This window comes from Rhamphochromis sp. 'chilingali', assembly GCF_963969265.1.
Source record: "Rhamphochromis sp. 'chilingali' genome assembly, chromosome: 1".
NCBI lineage: Eukaryota > Metazoa > Chordata > Actinopteri > Cichliformes > Cichlidae > Rhamphochromis > Rhamphochromis sp. 'chilingali'.
In genome coordinates, this window is record NC_137929.1 from 18,801,635 (window position 1) to 18,827,663 (window position 26,029).

Below are 26,029 nucleotides of genomic sequence, written 5' to 3' on the forward strand. Positions count from 1 at the left end.
CTCTTTAACCCTTGAAATTCAGTTAATCATTGTAAGGTTATAAAGCCATTTCCACACTATCTGAAGTCCATCTTGATGCACGCTCAATCATCCAGCTAAGTAAATCTCCAAAAGTTGATTCTGTTCATTTGGACGTAGCGTTTTGTGGGAGAAACGTTTCGTCACTCATCCAGGTGACTTCTTCAATCTCAGCTGACTGCAGGTTTCCCCAAATCTTATAAACAGTACATTTGCATAATAATAATAATGGATTGCATTTCTATAGCGCTTTTCGAGACCCTCAAAGCGCTTTACAATCCCACTATTCATTCACTCTCACATTCACACACTGGTGGAGGCAGCTACAGTTGTAGCCACAGCTGCCCTGGGGCAGACTGACAGTAAGAGGTAGATGAAGTGTCTTGCCCAAGGACACAACGACCGAGACTGTCCAAGCTGGGGCTTGAACCGGCAACCTTCCGATTACAAGACGAACTGCTAACTCTTGAACCACGATCACCACAATGACTGAAAACAGCCCACTGAAGGAACAGTGGGCTGGGAGGTCAGTTCCTTAATCTTAATTATGCAAATTCTCATGACCATTGATCAACAACCACTGATCAAAGCCCACTGATCAATGGCCATGAGTACCATTCACAGAGAGTTGGGTAATGGCTGCAATCACAGTCCTGTAGTCTGTAGTCTGAAGTCCATCATTTTACACTGTGAAAGATTATTCACAGATAGTTGCCAGTCTTTCAAGGCATCAACATCCCAGCAAAGTCACCCCAAAGTCAGTTGATGACTGCAAAAAAAACCCCCAAAAAAACCAAAAGCCGCACCTCAGACTCTACAGGCCTCAGTTACAATGTTAAAATTTGTGACAGTAGAATTATAAAAACACTGAACAAGAATGGCTTGTTTGGAAGGGCTGCAAGGAGAAACCCTCTGCTTTTCAACCTTCAACATGACTGTAGTCTCACCACAGTGAGACCCAAATGACCACAAACTTCAACGAACTGAAGCAATGTTATAGAGAAGATTGGACCAAAATCCCTCCCCACTGATGTGAAAGTTTTACAGAAAATTATTATTTCAAGTTACTCAGATTACTGCTGCTAAAAATAGTTCTACAAGCTAGTGAATCTTAGGTTAGTTTTTCACTGCTTTTGTAGCAGAAATCCAGAACCTGGTAAGTAAAAGATTATATTTTTATTATCTTCTGGCCTTTAAATTGCAAGAGGACATACTGCATGAGGTCTCAAACAAAGTGAGGGTTTGGGACCTATTGGGTAATCTCTCCCTCTGTGCAAAGTAATTTTATTATACTCCTCATAGTGAAGTCCAAGGTAGACATAGCTTTACACTATTTTCCATACAATGGTTATTCTGAAATCGTTATGACAGCTGCTTTCTTTGTCTGGATAACATTCAGAACAAGCAATCATCTTAATTGGGCTAACTGGGTTACAATAAATACCAGACAAAGTAAAGCACCAGTGTTTTGTAACCTAATGCAAACCATTTCATCATTCCTAAGCCAGTTAAATCAGGCCTAAACACAAACATTAAACAGTGAACTGACTGTGCAGTTGATGCTTTACAAAACCAATATGTAGAAAAACTCAACATTCAGTACAGTTACCCACTAGCCAGATGGAAAGAAATATAAAACTGATCTGTTGATGTTGGGACTGGCAATGAGATTGGAATTGCACTGCTTAGCCAAGTGCAGTGATGTAGGTAAGTGAAGATAAATGAATGCTGAAATCTATTTCCTGAAAAATATCTCTAATGAGAAATATAAGACATTGTACATGCTCGGATCGTTCCTGAAAAATAAACCCAACCCAGCAGTCCACCCAACACATCTGGTGCGCCGTCATCCACTTCACTATATATAAAAGTATATACATATCACAGATATCAACAAGACAATATATTCTGACATTATGGTGACAGGTCATAAGAAGAGCACATGCGAGTATCCATCATGTTGTGGCTGTTTAAAGGTTGCATTGGTGCTGCCTTGACTTGAGTGATTTAAAGTATTAATGGTTTCAGCTTTATCCAGATTTAGGCATGCACATAATGTTTACACATTAGTACATACTGTTAAAAAGCTGTTATATTACTAAGTATGGGTTCATTTTACACATAAATGAAAAAAATATAGCAATTAATTAAATATTAAATAAAATAACTAGATATTATAATAGTTAGAATGTTGTGCCTAAATGTGGTTTATATTATTTTATATTATTTTTTAGCCTGCAGCTGCTAATATGTATTTTTATAGAGTGAACATATCATAGATTACTACCAGGTATATTTAATGATGGAAAAGCTATTCTGATGAGCCTTACGTCTGCTGGACAACGTTAAGCCCCAAAAGATTATTTTTTCAACAACAAAATTAGATCTTTTTATTTTCTCCTCTCTGAATCACCCTGAATCACAGCTTTCCTACCAAAGAATTCCTCCTTGTGGTCCCTGTAGTAACATCTCTTTCTGGCATCATCTTTGTTGTTGTCCACTCACTCACTGCATCAACCTACAGTGGTACTAGGGGGAAAAAGTGGTTGGAACATGTGCAACATGACCAAAATTAGTGCAACCACGTGCAATGAACTTGATTCCTTATTTCAAAGGAAACAAAGCTTTGCTTTGAAGACAGAGAACCAGGTCTCTGAGCACTTCCAGTCAGTTGCTGTCTTCATAGCAACTTTGGTGCATAAATCTGTGAATGTTCTCAGTCATCCAGGTCATCGTAGTCAAAGGAGCTTGCAAAGAAAAGCGTCTGGACTTCTTTAAGTTGCTTGAAGACGTTTCACCTCTCATCCGAGAAGCTTCTTCAGTTCTAAGGTCAAATGGTGGAGAGTCCCAGATATAAACCTAGTGGGAGTTTCCCCCCACAGAGGGACAAAAGGACCCCCTGATGATCCTCTAATCGCCTGAGCCAAGGTGGGAAACTGGGCGTGGGTCCCAATCAGCCAGAGTTTCGGGTGCGTTCATTGTGAAACCTGGCCCCACCTTATCATGCGAATTCCTGAGGTCAGATGGCCCAGGATGTGAGTGGGCGCCTTAACGCCTTAGAACTGAAGAAGCTTCTCGGATGAGAGGTGAAACGTCTTCAAGCAACTTAAAGAAGTCCAGACGCTTTTCTTTGCAAGCTCCTTTGACTTTGGTGCATAAAGATGGTAGAAAGGAGGAGTCAGTCTGGAATCAATTTCTGATTCAGTCCTGTCAAGTAACTAATTATATGGTGATGAACTGTGATTGCAAATCTGCTGCTGTTTTCCGGAGGAAGAAATTAGTGGCACAGTCTACAGTCTGGACATGAACATTTTATTTATATTTTATTGCACTCAAAGATAAGAGTGCAATGATAAAGTTGAAAACTGTATCCAGGCAGAAATATCTGCATTATGCTGATAACAAAACCTCGGCTCTTTGCAAGCACTTCCACACACCTCATGCTAACGCTAAGCTAGCCAAGAACCCAGAGTGATAGAGCTGAGTGAATGCCAACCACAGCCCAGTAGCCAGACCTGGACTTTCAACAGGTAACAAAAAATAGTCATTAGCAGTCAGGCTGGAGCCTCTGTTTCTACCTGTTCTTGTTTGTAACATAGAATCATTGTGGTGATCACTTTAAAGTCTCTTTGTGCTGTTTTTTATTTTTGCTTTGTGCTGTTGGCTTCGTGTTCATACATAAATACTAAGAGAAAGACTATTTGTGTGTCCTCATTAGCATAGAGATTTTTGTTGGTGCCTAGAACTGTAGCCTACAGGTATATAATGTTAGATGGTAATTATGAGACAACTGAATCAAAGTGATATCGTAATGGATTTTGAATTTTTATCAATTTTCCATCCTTAGGTAAAACTCCCTTTCTTACCTCAGGTTAAGAGCACTTCTTTTCTGCAATTGTTTTTAAATTTACTAGAGTAAGGTGATATTAGATCTGCTCTTTAGGAATGCACCTGGTCAGCACATAAAGAAGCTGGATAATGTCTGTTCAATTCTATACAATTCACTTTTATTTACACAGTGCCAAATCACAACAACAGTCGCTTCAAGGCGCTTTATATTGTAAGTTAAAGACCCAACAATAATATATACAGAGAAATACCCAACAGTCATATGACCCCCTATGAGCAAGCACTTTGGCGACAGTGGGAAGGAAAAACTCCCTTTTAATAGGAAGAAACCTCCAGCAGAACCAGGCTAAGGGAGGGGCGGCCATCTGCTGGTTGGAGTGAGAGAAGGAATAAAATAAAAGACGGAATAAAAGACATGCTGTCGAAGAGAGCCAGAGATTAATAAGAACTATAATTGTGCTTTATGTTTTATTACTGACTGTCAAAATCATGTACATCATTGTTATGCTGCGGCTAAGCTGTCATCTCTGCTTCCAGACTTGCCTATTAGTTATTTTTGTAAATACATCTCTTTTTGGGAATGGTCATTCTTATCTGTGTGTTTATATGTGTACAAAAGCGAAAACAGTACTACCTACACTCTCACAATACAGAACTGAATTAGGAGAAAACACTTTTAAATACGCTACCTCTTTTCCTTGAATAATAAACAGAAGGATCTGAAATTTTCAATCAGAACAGTTCTCTTGGTCAGTGTGACTGCTTTTAATGTTGCTCTTGTAATGATCTGACTTCCAGTCAGATCATTAACCAGGGGTTAATCATACAGGTTTTCACTGCTCTGTTTTTCCATGACCAGTGGAGGTCACTGGCCGTCAGCCCCTAATCTTTGGATGTTTGTGTGAATCTGCTGATAGTAAAACAAAAATTTCAGTTTGTGTGCACCCACACATTGTGATTTGAGGTCCTTGTACCTTTTGAGATGCAGAAATTCTGGAACCATGGAACCCGGGCTAGTCAAGTGACCAATTGCAAGATATAGAAAAGCTAAGAAACAATTCAAAGTTTGGTAAAATACATCTAATCAACCTTTTTTGAATTAAGCCAAAATAATCTAATCTAATCCAGAACAACAGACAGCTATTCCAACTCCAAATCCACAGTATTGAAGTTCTTCTGTCCTCCTGGGCAGCCCTACTGGGCTCTGGGTTTTGGTGTGTGTGGTGGTTTTTGCTCGTCCTTGCTCGCTCTCTGTCTCGCACTCCGTCACTCTCTCTTTGGTTCTCTGTTTAATTGTCTCCGGAGGTTCTGCCTTGCTGTGCCCTGTGTCCACTTTTATTGGACACACCTGGCAGCAGGCCTCTGGTCTCAGGTCACTCACCTTTCTCCCAGCATTCTTAAGGCTGTGGAAATTCTCCAGTTGATGCCATTTTGTCGTGTTATCACCTGTAATGTATTGACAGGCCACCATTTGACCATCGTGAATATTCCTCATTTACCTGTTTAACATCTACCGAGGCCCTGTTTCAGTGGGAGCTGACGGCCCGACGTACGTTTAACTTCCCGAAGGACAAGTTCTCCTTTGCCCTGGTCCTCACAGAACCCAACATCCAGGGCAAGTTCATCGTGGCAGGGGAACCCCAAAATCAGGTCCTACACCTGATCCTGATCCTTTCCCTTGTCAACATCATCATAACAAAAATGCATCCCTAGGCCTGCTTTTCCTTTTGTTTGACTTCCAAGGAGCAAAAATTACAGTGTGGGTGATTGTGAGCTGTTGACTGTAGTAAGTTGGCATCAGAGGAGTCAAGGCACTGGCTCGAGGGTACAGAAAAACTATTCAATGTCTGGACCTAGCATACATCCAAGCAGTCAAGCATCTCAATTCTTGTTAGGCCAGGTGGGCATTGCTCTGTACCCATTTAAATTTCAAAATAACTTACCGCCAATGTTCACAAAATGTAAAGCCAGATGCTCGATATTCCCCCAAGGACACCTCTTCCAAGCCAGAAACTATCCTTTCACCAACGTCTGTGGTGGGAACTCTTACTTGGGAAACTGAGTGCCAAATAAGAAGTGATTAGCTCTCCAAACCACATCCTGGAAATGGACCACCTGGCCACCCTATTCTGCTTGCAAGAAGGAGAACACCACCTCTATCGCTGCCATCATCAATGTAGAATCACACAGGCGGCTCTCCTCTGTACGTACAAAAAAAAAATGCCTGGACGATTAGCACCGGCTTGCTGCTCATGTCTACCGTCCTGGTCAGAAGATGGGTAACCACAGTCAATTATGTGCTTAGTCCAGAAAACAATCTTGGAGTTTTGTAGGCCCCTTTGAAGTTAATTCATAGATTAATCCTGTGACTGTCCATTTAAAACTTCCTAGACACATAAAGATCCACACCTTTTTCCATGTGTCTTAGCTAAAGGCAGTGCTCTCTTTTCAAACACCGGTAACGCATTGACAGGTCACCATTCATCCTTCGTAAATATTCCTGTGACTAAAGCTTCTGTGACTTCTTGTATAGACAATCCCACTGTGCCTGCCCAGTCACTGGAACCCCTGTAGTTTAATACTGTGTGTTTTGCTCAGCTGCCAGCCTGCCTGCTTCCTCATGCTCATTGCTCCAAGTTTTCTTGTGTTATCTTTGGATTATCTTCCAGCCCTAGGGTCTCATTCTGTGCTGCGCATTGGCAGGGACGATGGTGGCAATGTGATTACCACATATATTCGACTGATATATATACTAATATATCTATTAAAACCTTTAATTCTACATTAAAAATACAGACATAAAGATGAATGTCATGCACCAAAGGCCATTTTCTACTCATCAGAACCCTGTGCCATCTTAGTTAAGTAGCATAGTCATGTAATATTAACTCTAATTTTTAAAAATAACTATTACTCATAAAAGCATAGCTACAAATTAACAAGTTACACTGATGTAGTGATTTTTGATATTACAGTATAGGTCACTGCTTGCATATGTACTGTGACATCAATGCATCTCTTTAGAGTTGCACTGGAGGTGCATTCAGCTTGCTCCTCACTTTCTAACAATAGGTGTCATTGCTCAAAAAAAAAACAAATTACCACTTGACTGCTGGACAGAAATAAAAGTTGAAAAAGGAAACAAACTAACAAAAAAATATCAAAACTTCTAATTTTCTCCAAAGTTTGCACCACTATGATTAAAAAATGAATTTAAAAAATTATTCCACTGCCTATTTTTTCTTGCTTAAGAATATTTTACATGTTTTGCCTTACTAAAAACTGAATGGTCTTGTTCAAGACAGAGGAATGGGAACACTAACAAACCACTGTTTAATGCAGTGTTTCATTCAGCAGTGGAATATTTCCCTGGAGCACCTGCTTTGTAAAAGTTTCTTCCATCTCCCAAAATATCTCTTGTTCAAAGGTTGATCTGCCACATTCCCCACTGTACTAATGTTAACATAAAGCACTTTACATAAGGCCTATATAAGCTACCTGAAGTGTCTGTCAGTAGTGTTAGCTTTGAAAATTTCTGACCATAAAAGGAACTCCATGATAGTTTTAAAAAAGGTGATAAAAATAGCATGTAGGGTGTAACATGATGTTTTGGAAGCAATACCACACCTCTAATCTTCTCAATGAATTACTGCTCTTGGATAGGTCAAGCAAAAGGACAGAGGGCCTGTTCAAATAGACACAATATGAAAAGAGAGTATCCATTGCACTTCTTGAGGACAACTTGCCTGAAAACATACACAAACAAGAAAAATAAACAAGAAGCACTCAGCGAGTGCAAACCTCCACCAAGGCTGCTCACAGCAGCTTTTACTTTTGTTTTATTTTTTAATATGTATCTTTAAAAGTTTGTAGTGCAGTAAAATAGCACGTTTTGGGGTCAACTTCAAAGAAAGGCAGATGTCAGATATTTGGTCAAAGTTGACATGATACTTATAATGTGATATTTAAAGTCGCCATATATCTGTATCATTTCCTAAATGTTACCAATACAAACAAAGGCATTTTGAGCATAGTTCTAAATGTAATATATTTTATGAAAGGTTTAACTTATTTGACCTTGAAGGAGGGGTCAGAGGTCAAATGTGACATGATATTTGAAATCCTTAATTATTTATTTATATCTTTATGGTACTTTCTATATGTTGACAATACACACCACAGTTGTAAGAATCATAGTTTGTAAGTTTTAGGGCTCTTTGTTAATTTTTGACCAATAAACGATTTAGCTGACCTTAAAGACCTTGGGTGCTGCAAGGCCAGTTTTAATGAATTGCTATAATGAACACACTGTAGAACCATACAAAGTTTTACCCAAACTCATCCAAAACTTTTAGAGCGATTCTGTTTACAGACAGAACGATGATTTGCATGCACGCATTACTAAAAACATGTTGGTGGAGGTAAAATAACCACAAAGTGTCGTGGTCTGGGTGGTTTTCCACAGCATCAGCTCCTCCCCACTGGGTGGAGTCTTTGTTGTTCCTCACCTGATGGCAATCGTACCAGCAGTATTTATGACCGGCGCACTCAACTGGTCGTCGCCAGATTATCTGCCAACTTTAGTCAGTTCTCGGCCTCACGTCCATTCCTTGGTGACTCATCAGATGTATTAACCGTATCTCTGTTTTTCTCGTCAGCCGCGAAAACCCACCTACCAAGCTCTCCTGGAAACCAGTTTGCTGCCGCCGGTAATCCCTCTCCGTGTCGGAGCTGCCATTCTTTCCTGCCTGCCTCCCTGCATTGCATGCAGTACCCACCTGGACCTCTCCTGCCTCCCCCCTCCACGCAACCCTCACCTGCAAGTTTGTAAGACAGCTCAGTGTACTATCCTTAGATTCACTCGCAGCTCTCTGTGGGATTCCCCTGACTGCTCTCTCCTCTGTTTCAGTGCCCTGGCCCGCCACAGTTTCCCCTGCCCAGTACCTGCACTCAGTTATCCCTGCCGTCTAGTTATCATCACAGTATCTTCTCTCGCCTCAGACATCTAGTTTATGTTCATTGATTCTAGTCTGCACTTTCTGTTAGCCTTTGAGCATTGTAAAATAAATATCTCTTTTCGTTACACCTCACCCCTGGCCTCCGGTTTTGAATCTGCACTTGAGTCCCTTCCATTTCCACGGGCCACTGCGCCTGACACAAAGATGATGACTAGAGCCTAAAACTACATATAAAATAAATTTTAAAGGTGCTAAACAAGAATTAGCATTTTCTTTGAGGTTGACAGTGATAATTTGTGACATGGATAGACACAATATGTTAAGGTTGCTAACTGCAACCCTTTTTTCATTTGTGTAAACCAGCCAAGTAAATATCCAAAAAGTAAATATGCATGGTGCCCCTAAAGGTGTGCCAATAATCCCCTTAGAAATAGTGTCAAAGCTTGACTTAGCAACACTTCAGGTAATCAGGCATTTGTTACACCAGGTGGATATCTTTTTTTGAAGAAAAGGTAAGGGAATAAGGTGAAAAAATAAAACAGTCACCACACTACAAAGTAGTGCACAGACAAAATCCTGAAGAAAGGCACCAATCTGTCTAAAGATCACAAAAAAATGTAAAGCAACTAATAATCCCAGGTCATGGAAGGTAATAAGAGATATTTCTAACACGAGAATGATCACAAGGAGCCAAAAAAAAAAGACAATGGACAATGCAATGCAACAGATTTCCATTTGAAAGGTTGACACTGTGAGTCTTTAAAACAAGGAAGTCAAAATAGCCAATTTTGAAATCTAACTATTTTGAAACAGCTATTTAGTACCAGATATATCTTTAAAAAGATATAAAATATATAAAATATGATTTGTCCTTCTTAAAATCTACTCTGACACGCTGCTTGCTGGAATTAACAATTAAAATAGAATTAGCGCTTTGCCATATCATACCATTCACAGTAATTACGGGCATAATGTTGGGCAACGATAAGAAAATGAAATATCGTGATAGAATGTGGGTAAAACGCACATGCACAATGCCTTTGTTTTCATACGCACATGGCAGAAAAAGCATGTCGGCGACGCAGAATGAGAAGGGTGAAAGCGGATTGTTGAATGAAACAGATGAACCAGAACTGGTTTGTAAAAATGCTGCAGCTTCAGTGGTGTGGAACTGGGTTAGCTTTCGTCCGTCAGATACACAACAAAGCACTATTTTTGGTAGAGCATGCCAGCGGGCCGTCATTATTACCGTGTTGTTTGGAAAATACGGCACACTTAAAATCAATCCTTTGATTTTTCTGAAAATCGACAGTGTTATAAAAGTTATAATCCCGTGTGCCTCATGTATGAATTGTGGTTGTGTTTACTGACCTTGAAACGATTTTATGTACACGGCGCTCGAAAATCTGTCAAATGTTTCAGTACGACTTTGCTAAGCTTCAACATAATATTACCGTGTTGTGTGTATAACCCCTTTTTAAGATTTGTGGATATTATACATGGTTATGCTGAGGATATGTCGGCCAATTTCCACTGGAAATGCCTTTTGGTTAAACTGTCAGCAAGGAATTTTCATTTGCACTGTTAAATTTTATATAACTTTAATGCACTTAGAAAACAGCTGCTTGTTTAAGTGGTTTTTTTGCACTAATAAAGTTGTGGAGTTGTAAAGTATTTTGTCTAGTGTCAATTATATTGTCAGTTATATCGTTATCGCAAATTTTCAAATGTATATCGTGATAAATAATTTTGGTCATATCGCCCTGCTCAAAATCACACTTTGCTGTTTTATAACCTTAACTTGTTTTGTCATCTACAGTTAGAGACAAAGCACAACTGAAAATGTTTTAAATATTTTAAGGAATATAGCAAACAACAAGGTAAGTTTACAATGTGTTTGTACTTGATAGTAAAGCTTATTATTTATTTAATATCTCACTATACTGTAAGTGTATTCTTCCTCCAAATCGCTTCACTGCACTTTCCTGTTTGGTGCATTTGTCATTTTTTAATTTTGACTTTATTCTCTGGAGGCTGTGTACTGTAGTTTAATGTTTGCACAGAGTGGCACTAAGAAATGTTCACTTTGTCTTTCTTTGTGCCACTGAATTATTCATGAAATTTTTCCTGCCTTATCAGATTGTATTTTCTCTCTGACAGTAAATATGGGACATGTACTAAATTGTTTTCTAATTACCATGAAACACACTTTTTATTGCACTAAGTTTATATCATAAGAAGGCATTCTGCAGCATCAGTTCAATGTATGTCTATTTTAACTACACATAAAACCAGAAGCAAGTTTTACATGCTGATAAATCTATCATTAAACACTACGCCACTTTATGTGGGAGTTTTGCTCTCTCTTCTTTTTTGAAATCTCTGTGATCTAGTAACTGACACTAGAAAGATTCAAATCACTCAAACCAATAGCTCAAGTTCTAAAGTCTAACTACAATAGGATTTTTAAAACGAATTTAAAAATCCAATATTCCAATATATCATCTGATATTTCTTCTTTGTCAGACACGCACAGCCAATATATTTGCCAGAATCTATCACACACAAAATGTCCAGTTATAATAAAAAATGCAACCAGCTAAAATAATTTACACATATTATATATGACCTGTCTACAAGATATCAATCATGTCTTGTAATGAAACACATGAACTCTTTGAGGTGCTGCTTTTTTGTAACCTCACTTTAAATGACATCAAATCAAAATCTTCCTGCCCTGAGCTCTTAATGCGCTGCATTCAAACAACCACTATCGTACAGATCGAACATCCATTTAGCCAGTAAATCGTATCACCTCAGTTTGCATTCTTTGAAAATGGATTTTGCACACCAAGTACAGAAACATTAGCATGTTGCGAGCATGTGTGTTAGTGTGTGTGTGCTGACCATTGAGTCCTCGTCAGCGATGAAGACGGTACAAGCCTGGGCCTGCATGAAGGACAGGATGGTTCCTGCAATCTTTCTCAGTAAAACCTCCAGACACTGCTGCTCCTCAAAGATCAGACTGGCCAGGTCCAGCAACACCTACAAACACATACACACACATAAACATCATTTATGGATCTGAGCGTGACTGTATGTTCACGCTAACCTTCAGAAAAACACATTCGCACACACCTGATTGCGTCTGTTTTCCAGCTGCGACGTCTCATACAGCTGTGCGTTGTGTAGTACGATGCCTGAAAACGCCAAATAAGCTGAGAAGTCCTGTTGGAAAGAAACAGAGCAACATCTGAGTACCAGAAAGAGAGGAAAAATAAAGGGAAAAATGTACGCAAAAAGATAAATTAGCAAATTAGAGAGCAACGAGAGGATGACATGAGCAGGGAAATATGGAGAAAGAAGGATTTTATTAAAGGATGGCTTCTTAAAATCTGATCCGCAGTTATATTTTAACAGATATAAGTCATATTGTCCAACACAAGTACAAAGTAACACACTTTGATGATGTCTTGGTGAAAATTCAAATGTTTTTAAATTGAAAAAAGTGTTATTTTAGGTGGAACCATGATGTAACCTTTTCATCCTGCTCAGTGAAGGCTCCACCGTCCCCGCATTTCTTGTTTATAGCCTGAGCCACTCCAACTACCTGCGATAAATTAAAAGAAAATGTTAAGTGAAAACCAGCAAATCTTAGCAAAATAACATATTAAACTAGTATTGCAATAAGAAGGGAAACATCATCAGTCTGAATGTGCACTGATGTGAGCATACTTCATTCATATTACATTTAAATTATCTGCTAATTAATGTTATTAAAAGTTATACTAATAGGAAAACTGAAAGTTTGGTTTGGATAAGACGTATCAAGGTTCTTTTTAAATGGAGAATGGGGGCACAAATCTATGTAATGTTTTAATGGCTGCAGAGGCTCACACAACTGCAAATCACGAGTCATGTCATAATGCATGAATTATCTTTAGCTTCTCTCAAAGATGCATGCTCAATCATCGTCCAGATGCATGCCCAGTAAGGGGCTTCTCTAAAAGAATTAAAAAGAATTAAAAAGAATAAAAGAATGTGCCTTTTAAACGAATAAGTACAGTAAACTCTGCCAAACTGCTAAGCTGTGTGTGGAGAGTCTTATTGCTAGTACGCTGGAGAAAAAAAAGAAAAGGTTGTCAAAAAAGAAACGCTTTCTCAAGCAGATAATTCGAGATCTCAGATTTGATTGCTGTAATAGCCAGCACACACTGGACAAGAAGCTCCACTAGAATTTAAACATCTTATCTATGTAAAGGTAAAGTAAGGTTTAAAACAAACCATAACAAATTATATTGATCATGGCATCTCACCTCGTCTCTGTGGTTCTTGATAGGCAGACAAAGGATACTTTGGGTTTTGTAACCTGTGATGTGGTCGACCTCAGCGTTAAACCTGGGGTCCTGGGGGAACAAGAACATGCATATAACCCTTTTCAAAGAGCTGCTATCAAACATTTTGATACTTACATTAGCTTTCAATAGACACTGTTGTGGTTTTTTGCGCTGTAGCTTTTGAATGAAAATGCAAAAGCAATATTGTGATCCTAACCCTGTGAGCCAAAAGGTTTATGCTTCAAACATCTCTGAATGCTCAGCTTTTTGTGTTTTTGTAGTGTATCAAAGTACAAGCTGTTGAACAAGCAGGCGTGAGGCACTCCCATCTGTTGAACAACCAGTTCAGTGACCTGTACTCACCACAACTGGGTGTCCAATTTGCATAAAGAAGCAGATACTCTGTAGTAGCTGAACACCTGCAGCTACAATCATTATGCAAACAAATGCCTCGCTCTTCTCCAAAACAAACACCTCACGTGCATTAGAACTCTTATTGTTTGGGATCAGTGACAAAGAGGCTAACAAGAGCATACTAGGACCGCGGATGGAGACATGTTTTGTTTAGAGAACTATTCCCCTGTTTGCAGCTCTGCCACCCACCAGCTGACCTTTAAACACTCGGCTTCTATGTCCATTTCTATGATTCTCTAGACCCAAGAGATTTGTGTGTTTGTGTGTTGACAAAAACATGCATACAAGAGGAGTCCTACACTGACTTCACAGTTACACTCTTAACACAGCAAGTAATGGATTATATGACTGGCTCAGCCCTCAGTGGTGTACACACCGCCGTGTGTTGATACTATGAAAACAATACAGGCACACAGTGCATCATGCAAACAATGTACAATCTGTAGTAGCTTCATGTCCAGTGCTGCAATACAAAGTATAATAGGGAGCGCCAGAGCACTTTGGTCTCAGACTGCATTCTCTAAAGGTAGAATGGGAGGCAGAGCTGTCAGATATCAGGACCCTCCCAGTTTGGGTTCTGGAGACAAACACCTCTATTTTTAGGATTTCTTTTACCCTTCTTCTACCCTCGCCTCTTTTTGCTACCCATGTGTTTTATATACAACTACTGCATGCCCTCAACTTTTACCTTTTCTCTCCCATAGTTTGTGTTTAGTCCTTATCTCTGTATACGCTCCTTTTTTCTCATCTCTCTTCACTTCACCGCTGCTCCTCCCTTCAACTGATTTTACCAGGGATCTCTTTGTGTTAAGAGGGGGATACTAATAAGGAAGAATTCGTTAAATTGCTGCTGCTTTCTCTATAACATTGTAGGCTTTACCTTACAATACAAAGCACCTAGAGGTGACTGTTGTGAATTAGTGCTATATAAATAAAACAATAAATAAAAGTTTAAAAAAAATTGAATTAAATAGTATTACAGGTTGTATTGCTTTTTGTCAGCATGTGTTCGAGCTGTTCAGTAGTTTTTTTGAAAGAATTATCACCTCAAAACTCAATCTGTTGCTTTAATTTTCTCAGAAATCCTTAATTTCAGTATAAATTATATGACTCATTTTCTACACAGTGAAAGGCCATTCAGTGAGACACAGCACTTTGGCAAACATTTGGTTCCATTCCTGAAAAGGTGCTCCCAGTTTAATTCAGCAATCCAGCACGCAGCACTAATAAGCTGATCACCGTCCACACACACACACAAGCTCCTTTGTAAATTGGTTTGGTCCAGGCTATTTCGAAAACACATTATTTAGTCCACTCCACAGAGAGCTGTATTAATATAAACGGGCAGAGGTGGAGCTGTTTTGGCCTGTGCTGCTGAAGTCAATGTAATCCTGTGCAGACTAATGGGAAGTTAAAGATCCAATCAGAGGGTTGGGGACTCCGTCAGATGATGTCGATAGACTTCCTGGAAGCAGTACGAGGTTCTGCAGCAGCACACAGGCATGTGTGTTCATACACACACACACACACAGCTTGCCACATCTACACTGACTGTCAGACTAACACACTGCATTTACCAACACAGCTGCAGTTGTGGCAGGGAGGCGATGCATACACAAACATTACGCATTATTATATTTGAACACAAATACGAGGAACTATAAAGCAAATAAGGTCAGCCATAGAAGCACAAATTAAATCTGACCTGGAAAACAAATCTCATATGTGCACTTTTTTTTTTACATTTCATGACACAAATCCATGCAGGCATTAATTATACACAATTATAATTTCTTCTGGGATTAATAAAGAACTCTGATTCTGATTCACACACAGACACACTCAAAAACACTTGAACCCCCAAGTGCACACTTAGCAGGTACACACACACACACACACACACACACCCACACACACACACACACCCACACACACACACACACACACACACACACACACACATGCACATGCACATCCCATAAGTCATTCTTGATCTGTTCCTCTCTCTCTTTCTCTTCCAGCTCCATAATCATCATCTTGTGGTTGGCAGGCAACCAGATGACAGTGTTATCAAAGGAGGATGGTACCCAGCAGGAAATCTTTTTTGCACACACAGAATCACACCACACCAGTCCATCTTATTTGCTGCTGTGCATGTTTTGATTTACAGTGTCATGCAAAAAGTCTTGAGCTTCCCTTCATTTCTTTATTTTGCTTCAAGCCTACCAGACCATTTTGTAATTTTTAAAGTGGTCTTGGGCAGCAGTATTCCAGGCTTTTGGAAGGTCTTTCAAAGGGTTTATTTGGGCATTGGTGGATTTTTTTTTACTCTAGTCCTTGTACCGGACTATTTTCAGAGGAATGGTTCTATATTTATTGAGACACTTAACAGAGATTATTAATTAAGCCTGTCACAAAAACACATAACACAGTTATTCCAATTTCTTTAGCTGAATCTTTGAAAAATTACAAAGATAAAACAGTCTGACAGGCATGAAACTGCATTTTTACCCCAACAACATTATTATCAAAGAACTATTAGCTGAAAACTTGGCATATCTTATCATGGTGTGTGGCGTATAGTATTTACAGCAGATTGACAGAATCAAAAAATACAGAGAAACAACAACAGGGAGATGCATTTGGCCCTTCAGATGCATCTACTCATAGCTAAATTTCAGCGAGTGGTGTTGGGCATCTTGTCAAAATTGATCAAATTATGAATGCAATCTGGAAAGTATGTGATTAGCAACATGCTCATTTTTCAGTATGACAACGATACCAAACACACTGCCAATGCAGTACAAGCATAACAGCAGCATGCTAACAGTCAGGTACTTGCTTCCCCTGTACTCGGGATTTGTCCTGTAGAACATGGATGCTTTTGTCCTATATAGCTGTAATCAGGCCTCTAATTTGCCTTTTATCTGTGCACAGGTGCAAAAAAGAAGAGCAGCTTATGCATGACAGTAGAAACAGGCATCTAATTATTCATGTGCCAAAACACATTAAGGTTCTATTGGCAAGAATTCAACAATCCAGCACCTCCACATGGCATTCATGTTTTCTGGTTTACACAGCATCTACACAGCATTTATACAAAATGAGCTTTTGTTTAAAAGAAATGTTATTTATATTTTTATAAATATGCTCTATATAACGTTGTTATATTTTAACAACATGGTGCCTAATTTATGTTTGTAAATATATTTAGCAAAACAATTTTTAATGCAGTGGCAGTTTGGGGTCACTGTGCAGAAATGAATGTGCTGTCATTCATATCTGTAAATAAATGCTCATCAAACACTGATGCTATTAGTACCTGTCGCTTTGTGTTACATTACATAAAGCTTTACATAAAGCTTGCAAAAAAATAAGAAGACTAATTATACAGTAAGGGAAAAAATATTTGAACTGCCAGCTGATTTTGTAAGTTTTCCCACTAACAAAGAAATGATCAGTCTATAATTTCAATGGTAGGTTTATTTGAACAGTGATAAATTAGGTTACAAATTAATTTGCATTTTGATGAATGAAACAAGTATTTGATCTCCTATTAGTGAGCAAGATTTCTGGATCCTAGGTGTATTTTATACAGGTAACAAGCTGACACTGGGAGCCTTCTCAACTAGTTACCTGTATAAAAGAACGCTGTTCACCATGCCCAAGACCAAAGAGCTTTCTAAGGATGTCAGGGACAAGATTGTGGACCTACATAAGGCTGGAATGAGCTACAAGACCATTGCCAAGCAGCTGGGTGAGAAGGTGGCATCAGCTGGTGCGAACATTCGCAAATTGAAGAACCATAAAATAACTCCCTCAATCCGGAGCTCCACGCAAGATCTCACCCCGTGGAGTTTCAATGACAATGAGAACAGTCTGGAACCAGCCCAGAACGCTAGTTACCAAGAAAACAGTTGGTAACACACTATACCGTGAAGGACTGAAATCCTGCAGTGCCCACAAGGTCCCCCTGCTCAAGAAAGCCCATGTACAGGCCTGTTTGAGATTTCCCACTGAACATCTCAATGATTCAGAGGAGGACTGGGTGAAAGTGTTGTGGTCAGATGAGACCGCAATCAAGCTATTTGGCATCAACTCGTGTTTGGAGGAGAAGAAGGAAAACTGCCTATGAGTCCAAGAACACTGTCCCCACCGTCAAACATGGAGGTGGAAACATTATGCTGTGGGAGTGTTTTTCTGCCAACGGGACAGGACAACTGCACCACATCACAGAGAGGATGAATGGGGCCACGTACCGTCAAATCTTGGGTGAGAACATCCTTCCCTCGAACAGGGCATCGAAAATGGGTATGGGTGGGTATTCCAACATGACAATGATCCAAAACAAGCGGCCAAAGAAACAAAGGATTGGCTCAAGAAGAAGCATATTAAGGTCTTGGAGGGGCCTAGTCAGTCTCCAGACCTTAATCCCACAGCTGAAGGTTCAAGCTGCCAAACATCAGCCACAAAACAATAATGACAAGGATAGGATCTGCAAAGAAGAATGCCACAAAATCCTCCCTGAGATGTGTGCAAAATTTGTGGCCAACTACAAGACACGTTTGACCTTCGGTTTTGCGACCAAGCACTTTTTTCAAAGGGATCAAATACTTATTTCCTGCATGAAAATGCAAATTATTAACTTTTTTCTGGATTTTTTGGTTATTGTTCTGTCTCTCGCTGTTCAGACAAACCTACCATTGAAATTATAGACTGATCATTTCTTTGTTAGTGGCCAAACTTACAAAATCAGCAGGGGTTTAAATAATTTTCTGACTGTATGTATTTCTTTTTTATTTGTTTGGTTGTTGTCAGCAGCTGTTTTGCCATGTGGCTATACAGAGTGATATGAAAAAACACAACCAATGTATGTTTTATTACATGACCAAAGCCAACAGGCACTGCAAGCCTCCCAAAAATTAAATCGCTAGTTTGTATTACGTCCATACGTCCACATGTGTGGTAAAAGCTGAAACTCGAGAGGAGCACTTTGACCTACTCACCCTCTTTGGTTCCTCTCATATCCACTGAGCTCTATCAGCAAGAATGATCAAACTAAACTAAAGCATACGTAAGTCTGTTTTTGAACACCCACATACACACGGCAAATCAGCTCATGTAAGATACTTTAACTGATGCTGCTAAAGATCTCTGTTTTTAAAGAAGACTTAAAAGTGCTCACCTCGTAAGCATTCTTGATATTGAGTGGTTGTCCCGTAGAAGCTACGTGTCCCACAATCCCTTTGTTCCACTCCAGTCGGATAGAGTTACTGGAAGATTCTTCCAGTGTGGTTCCTTCTGCCACATCAAACAGCCGGCTGACCAAGAACTTCCTGTTTGAGCTATCCTCACCCACCTGAGACCAAAAACAAAAAGTAGCAACACAACTGAAATAAAACTAATGACTGAAATAGAAGTTATAAGCCAATACTGTACATATGACAAAAACACAAATAATTGTGTTTTTTTTTTTTGCATGTTCCAGTTTTGGTGACTGTTAGCATCTTATATTTAGAGTTTAACTTTTTATTCCAAAAGACTAAATCATAAAAAAATGATATAGAGGAATTTTTAGCATTTACAACATAGCATTTATAGCAAAGTAATATTGCTACACTCTTTTTTTATCACAGTGTTAAGAGAGCATCACAATAACTGTGAAATATGAAATAAACCACAGCCTGCTTTTGTTTTTACCAGATGACCGTGCGCTATAGTCACTTCCTTTCTTTCCAAGATGAGACAAGAACAACAACTGCGTGCAGAGCTAGAGCCAGAGGGTAATTAACTTAGCTAAGCATGCTAATCACTTCTAGCTTGCAACACAAGTACCTGATACCTGTATTAAAGCTCCATCCAACTCTGAAAAACACTGCTCAGAATCAAATTTTTAAATGTGTAACTACTGCTTTAAGCTTACCGCTAATGATAAACTTATGAAATGAAATAACATTCATGCATACATGTAACTTTTTGTTAGGGAGCACAGTGACAGGCTTAGTGACAGGAGATTTACGTTGTTCTACATAAACTGTTAAATAAAACGAGGGTGGCAATGTAATACGCTTCTTGTAACATACTAGTGAGCATATAAAGAGGCGTATCTTCTTTTTGTGCTCTGCAACAGTTAAATCAGTTACAACTGTAGCTTTCTTTCCTGACGTACCAGAAACAGTGAGTAGCGGTCTGCAGCAATCAGCTCATTGATGTGGAGGAAGATCTTATGGCAGAGCGCTGTCACATCCAGATGACTCGATACATCCTTCACCAGCTCCAGCAGCCTGGCACAGCGGTCACCCTCAAGACCACCACCACCTCCATTCCCACCTCCCCCACCAATACCACCCTCACCCATCACCAAGCCCCTCACAGGGACAATTTCACGGTCAGCGTCACTCAAAAATGTCAGCGAGCCCTCTGAGTCTTTAACCACAATGGGTCTGAGTGGGCGGTCAAACTCTGACGCTGAGATTTTGCGAGTTGGGGTACCAGGGGCCGGGCTGGAGACTGTAGCTGGGGATGGACAGCGGTTGTCCAAGTGGCTGAGGGTAGGTGGGAGGATGGTGGAGGCACAGGAAGGGCCAAGGTCAGTGGTGGGCTGGTGGGCTCGCTGCTGTGAAGGACTTTCTTTGGACACAGATGGCTGAAAGGAATGGATGCGTTCAGCAAACCAGGCATTCACCATCTCCCTGTCAAAATTAAAAAGAAAATGTCCGTCAGAAGTTTTTAGAATATCTCCAAAACATTATGACCACCCACAACTAAAAGGCTGTTGGCACTTGGCATGATACCAAAACAGCTTTAGACCACATAAGCCTTGCCTGCACAAGTACACATATTGACCAGAAGAACTGTCTTACTTACCCACACATATATCTCAAACCTTAATATGCTCCATTGTTAGATCTATTGTTAGGAGGTAATCAGTCTAATTTGCTTCAACTGTGACTAGACATACTGTTTTGGCTCATAGGGTTAGATTACCTGCAGATATACTATATTATATATGAAGCCTTTTTGAGTAAATGCACAAGGCAAATTGATTGACAGGTAGACTGTGAGTAGTGCTGTGTTGCTAATCAAAGCCAAACTCCTGCACAAATTCTTGTCTGCTACTGCATCAAAACAAAAACAGACATTAATCAAGAACAGTTTGCCGAAATTTATTCTGCAATTAGAATAAAAATGGAGAACGATACGAATTCAAATCATTTGTTAGGCATCTCATTACAGGCTGAATTTTAAATTTTTTCCATCATGAAATGAGTTCCATGCCCGTGTAGTGGAAAGAAGAAGAACATTAAAATTTAACCAGATGATCACATTATACACACTTTAATCTAATAAAAATCTCTTCTTTGTACCTAATCAAAGCTCACAAGCTTCAACTTCAAAAGGACTTAGTTGAGATGAGGATCACAGAGCTTCCACACCAAAAGAACAGGATCAGCATCGACTGAACATAAATTACAGAGGTTCCATAAAACCTGTTTACATCAACTAACTGAAATCCAACTCAAATGAATGAAAACAGTGCAAAAATGACCAAAGTTACAAAAGAATTGTTGATTATGTACAAACAAACATGCGTCTTCAGCTGCTCTTCATTCAATGTAATAACTCATGAAAACTATTCCTTCTTATTCCTTCTTGCATTTTAAGTCTGAAGCTGATGCTATCCTTTAGGGAGAATGGAAGTTTTGCTGACCAACATTCATGAGGGCACGTGGGACAGAAAAGAGTCAATAATTTGCTGGAGAAACAAGCTGTTGGTTCTTAAGTCTACTTCTAAGGATGCAATCTAATCCTGACTCAAGAAAGCTGGACAGGGTCTCAATGACTGCTGGGAGATTTATGAAATTCAATTCTATTCTCTGCATTTACGACATCACACATCAACATCAACTCAGTATCAGCAGACACCTCGACATAAAAGTGTCAGGAGTTTACAGATGTTTAAATGCAATGATAAAACACTGAATTCCAAAGTCCTCCATGGCTCTACTTTTGCAAAACCCCATCTGAGCCTATATATCTGAGAAGACTACCCACGCTGACCTGCCAATTATTTCCAAGTACACTAACAAACAGCATACAGTAAGTTATACAACCTGCAATATTTCTTATTATAAAATTAACCACAAACTTTATGCAAAAGAAATAACTAAAAGCAGGCTGTCTCTCACTGTGGCTCAGGACACAAACAGCTGAAATTGTGTTCATAAACAGCCAGACCACCTTCAAAATGAATCTCAAATACTTGAAAGTATTCAGAGTTAGCCTTTAAATTTAATAAGAGAAAGCTTGCAAAAAGATTTAGAAATAAATGTACACGTGAGAGTGAGAAAGAGATGAAATGTTGAGCAAGCAGAGTGCTCTTTACATGCTTAGAAGATGAAATTATTATATGATATTAAATAACAGTAAACAGTGATAACAATGTAAATTGAATGAATGTAAATGCAGCAGTAGCCAGAATACTTTTATCAAGGCTATGTGTTTATGTGTGTTTGTGTGTGAGATAACCACTGGAAGCCTCTAATGATGACATTTACTGGAACAAATCAAATATGAGTGTGTGTATTAGACAGAGTGTATGCTAGTGTGTAAACAGAAACATTAAATTGAATGTGATTATGGAGAATCTCTCCAATCAGCCAACACATTGTCTAATCAACCCACACACATTTCGAGCATGCACTCCACTTCAGGTCCAGTTTTCAAACGCGCCGAAGGTCATGTGACTCATTCTGTTTCTATGCCTGTCACCAAAGCTCTGTTCACCTGAACGGAAGGTCAGAACCTTGAGAAGGTGATAAAAAGTGCTGGCTGTGAAATTGTCCGTGGTATCTTGGGCATATCCAAGCAAGTAAAACTTTGTAGGAGACAAAGTGCTCGTTATGTGCAGTTTCTCAGAGGTCCTCTCCTCCTCCATCTCCCATTGAGCTGCCTGACTCCCCACAGGGCTGACCCTAATGTATCCAGGGGATGTGTGGCTGAATCAATACCTCTCTAAGAAATGCCTCTCAACCAGAACTGCAGAATGGCTGATGTGTGCAAACCTCTTGCTCCAAGCCAATCAACTTTTTTGCTTTAGTAATGTGGTCAAAAAACGCAGGAGGGAGAGAAAAAAATGTCCTCTGACAATGGAAAATATTTCAAGATGGACTTGGGATGTTGTGACAGATGAAAAAACACTGAGTGACATTACCTTGGTGGTAGTGAATAAATAGGTCTGAAGGGGTTTGTCACTAAAGCAAACACAGACATAAAGTGCCCTGATGAAGTGCACTGATGAAATTCCCAGGTATGCATGCTGTAAAAAAGTCTTACACAGCCGCTACAGTTCCAGAAAAACTGCTTTGGATTCTGTGTTTGCCGAACAAATTGAAAGGCTAATTTGTTCCAAACCACACTCTCTGAGGTTCAAAAACTGAACGCTACAACACAAATGAAGTGCTTTCTTTTATATGGAAGGTAAGTGTAATTATCACTGAACAGCAAACTATGAGAATTAAACAGAATCACTGGCAGCAGTAAAAGTTAATGATTAAAGGGCTCAGTCTAACTCTCAGAGGTGTTGTGACGTGGACGGTGAAACGAAATAAAGTCGTAGACTGAAAGGAGCTCGCCAGCACAGCAGCTCTGTGACATCCAAAACACTGCAGGTAGCGCACCTGAGCAGGCTCACCTCCACTGCACACGATGATTGGTGTCAAGATACGATCAGTGCAGGTTTTACAGTCTTCCTGAATAAACAGCGAGGTAAAGTGACACCTACAATGGAAACAGTCAGAACTAACAAAGGGAATCTGATTGCCTGCGCGGCTGCACATAAAATAGTTTATTTGCAGAGAAAAGCCCTGGAAAGTCACATACACCCGGCTGAACGTACACTGACCTCTCCACTGTTATTTTTTTTTTCTTATTTTTACCTTGACGCCTTTCTGACAAAGTAGGAATGGGTGAACTCCAAGTGGTCGTCCAGCCACGCTTCCATCCTCTCGTTTTCCAGGGAACAACAGTCCTCCATGGTGGAAAAGCGACAACAGCGTCTCCCCACTGTGAGCTCCGATTACATTTATCCGCGGAAGACCCGGTACCGAATATATGTGGAGGAATAAAGAGGGAGCAAGGCGGGAGAGAAAGAGGGGGATCCGAGAGAGAGCTCCTCGCTAGCCGGTTGGTAGGTCGGTGCGCGCGGATCAGAGCTGTGACTGCGCGCTTCCTAGTTGGTCAAGCGACTCTGAGTGAACTGGAGAGAGAGAACGAGTGAGCGAGGGAGTGAGGAGAGAGGGGATAGCAATCGAAAAACCCAAGTATGAGAGATGTTATAGTTTAGTTTCGTTTGTTTGTTTGTTTTATGTAGAAACCACATTGTTAGGCTATAGCCTGACAAAGTTATTTCTACTAACTATTGTTGTTGTTATTATTATTATTATTATTATTATTATTATTATTATTATTATTATTATTATTATTAGATATAATATTAATAATGCTTAAGGTTATTTTAAATTGGAGGACGGCAAACACGACAACAATTGGTCTATATATATATAAGTCTAATGATAATTTAAGTAAAGAAATAACAAATGTAACCTACTGCTACATGGGTTTGATTTGTATTGTTGAAATATTCTGCTTTGCTTCCAGTCACTGATGTTTGCCATTAGATGTTTATATGTTTGCTTCCATGGGTCAGCCAATCAGACTAACTCTGCATCTAAAATAGCATCGTGTGGCCATTGTTCCACACACTTCTGCGTAGATAAATCGTTGTCTTTTATTAACTAGTTAGCCTATTCTTGCTACTTCCCTAGATTTTTTCAACCTGGGAACACATTACCAAACTAGCCCAACTTTATTCTATCTGTACTGTAACAATGGGCATCAGCCTCTGGTTAGTAAGGTCCCATATTTGTGGTGTTTTGAAACTGGATGTAGAACACTGTCTGGCTCTAAATATTCAGCTGTGTTTCAATCAAATGGGTAAAGTCTAATCTTGTTTATCCTTCTGTTTGACAGTAATATTTCCAAAATAAACTTCATATTGTATTCAATAAGACGTGTGAGCTTGTGACTGAGATCATAAAGTCATAAGGAATGTGTTTATTGAGGTCATAGATAAGGGAGGCAAAGGGCTATTTTCCCATAAACTTGCATACAACCAGCTTGTTGACACCAGATGTGGCATCCTTCACTGGCTATTAGGTTTTAAGCTTTTTTTTTTGCATTGGCGCCACCTTTCACACTAAGAAAAGTGCACATTTATTAAACATTCTTTGTTTAAGAGAACCCAAGTAATAATTACCAAATGTTAAAACATTTGATGTCAGATCCCTGTCTGTCAGTGTTTACTGTAGACACTGCAGTGTGTGATATGTACATCAGTGCTGTGAATAAAGTACTTGTCTCAAAAGCAAAACTACTATAGGATACTAAAGTTTCAAACTAGGACTGGGCGACCTATCTAATATACTAATTGTAAGACAGGTTTTGCCACGTACCATGGTTAAAACAGCTTTATGGTAACCATCGAGTTAAAATAGTTAAAATAAAACATTTCTATTAATTCAGATTTTGTTGTATTAAATGTAGAAAAAATACTGAGTGGTCGATTTGAATGAGTATACCAGTGCAATTTCAGGCACAATATGGTTTAAATTACATTTGTTTTTGGAGGTTATTTAAACATATTCTGATATATATTGTATATTGTGTTATAGCCCCAAGTATCCTTTAACAGAAAGAAGCAGTAATGTATGTCAAATATGGCTTGTCATTTGTGGTTCACATTGTAAAAAGATGTGTTTTAATTTTTTTTCTAACTCTAACCAAGTACTTTTTGTGATTCAAACAGAAATATAAACAAACAGCAATAGGAAAATGACACCAAAGCCTAAAAATGGCCCCAAAGCAAACTAGAATTCCTGTCCGCTAGTCAAAAGTCAGATCATGCTCACCACATCTACCACATTATTCTGACTAGATCTCAGTAAGACCATATTCTGAACAAAAAAACAACATTTCATTACAGTCAGAGATTTTACAGCTTGCTTCTTTCTGGTAACTCATGCTGAGGAGAAAGAAAGTTGTGCAAAGTCCAAAATTGCCTCAGGTTATGCCAGTTGAATAAAACTGGTTAGCAGTGAGGACTACTAGCAAGTAGTGATGTGTCGGTCGCGAACGAAATGGCTCTTAGAGCCGGGTCTTTGACGTGAACGACGCGAGCCGGCTCCTTATCACGAGCTGTGGGGTTTTTTTCTCTTTCTTTCTCTCACCCTCTCTCTCGCACTTTTTTTCCCCTTCACTCTGCACACAAGCCTTGTGTTTTGCGCTGGGAAGAGGGGGGAGGGGCCGTAGTTACACTGGCAGTAGCACAGGAACAGAGCGGGAGGGAGAGAGAGAGAAAGAGAGCAGGGGACAACAACTTCACATTAGAAAGGT

At 39.4% G+C, this 26,029-nt stretch overlaps 1 protein-coding gene across 3 annotated transcripts in view; it reads right to left on the reverse strand.

Moving 5' to 3' along the window:
- Positions 1–23,834, reverse strand: part of pde5ab (phosphodiesterase 5A, cGMP-specific, b) — a 72,809-nt gene extending 48,975 nt beyond the window's left edge. For 2 of the 3 annotated variants that reach the window (XM_080905162.1, XM_080905160.1), the window contains exons 1-7: positions 23,515–23,834; positions 19,746–20,268; positions 18,762–18,935; positions 13,142–13,231; positions 12,364–12,435; positions 11,964–12,053; positions 11,733–11,870 (exon numbers count right to left, since the gene is read on the reverse strand). In XM_080905162.1, the coding sequence (XP_080761288.1) occupies positions 11,733–11,870; positions 11,964–12,053; positions 12,364–12,435; positions 13,142–13,231; positions 18,762–18,935; positions 19,746–20,268; positions 23,515–23,612 (1,185 nt within the window). In that variant the 5' untranslated portion in view covers positions 23,613–23,834. The remainder of the gene's footprint in view (positions 1–11,732; positions 11,871–11,963; positions 12,054–12,363; positions 12,436–13,141; positions 13,232–18,761; positions 18,936–19,745; positions 20,269–23,514) is intronic. The other variant, XM_080905161.1, reaches the window with a different exon arrangement.
- Positions 23,835–26,029: the final 2,195 nt, after the last annotated feature.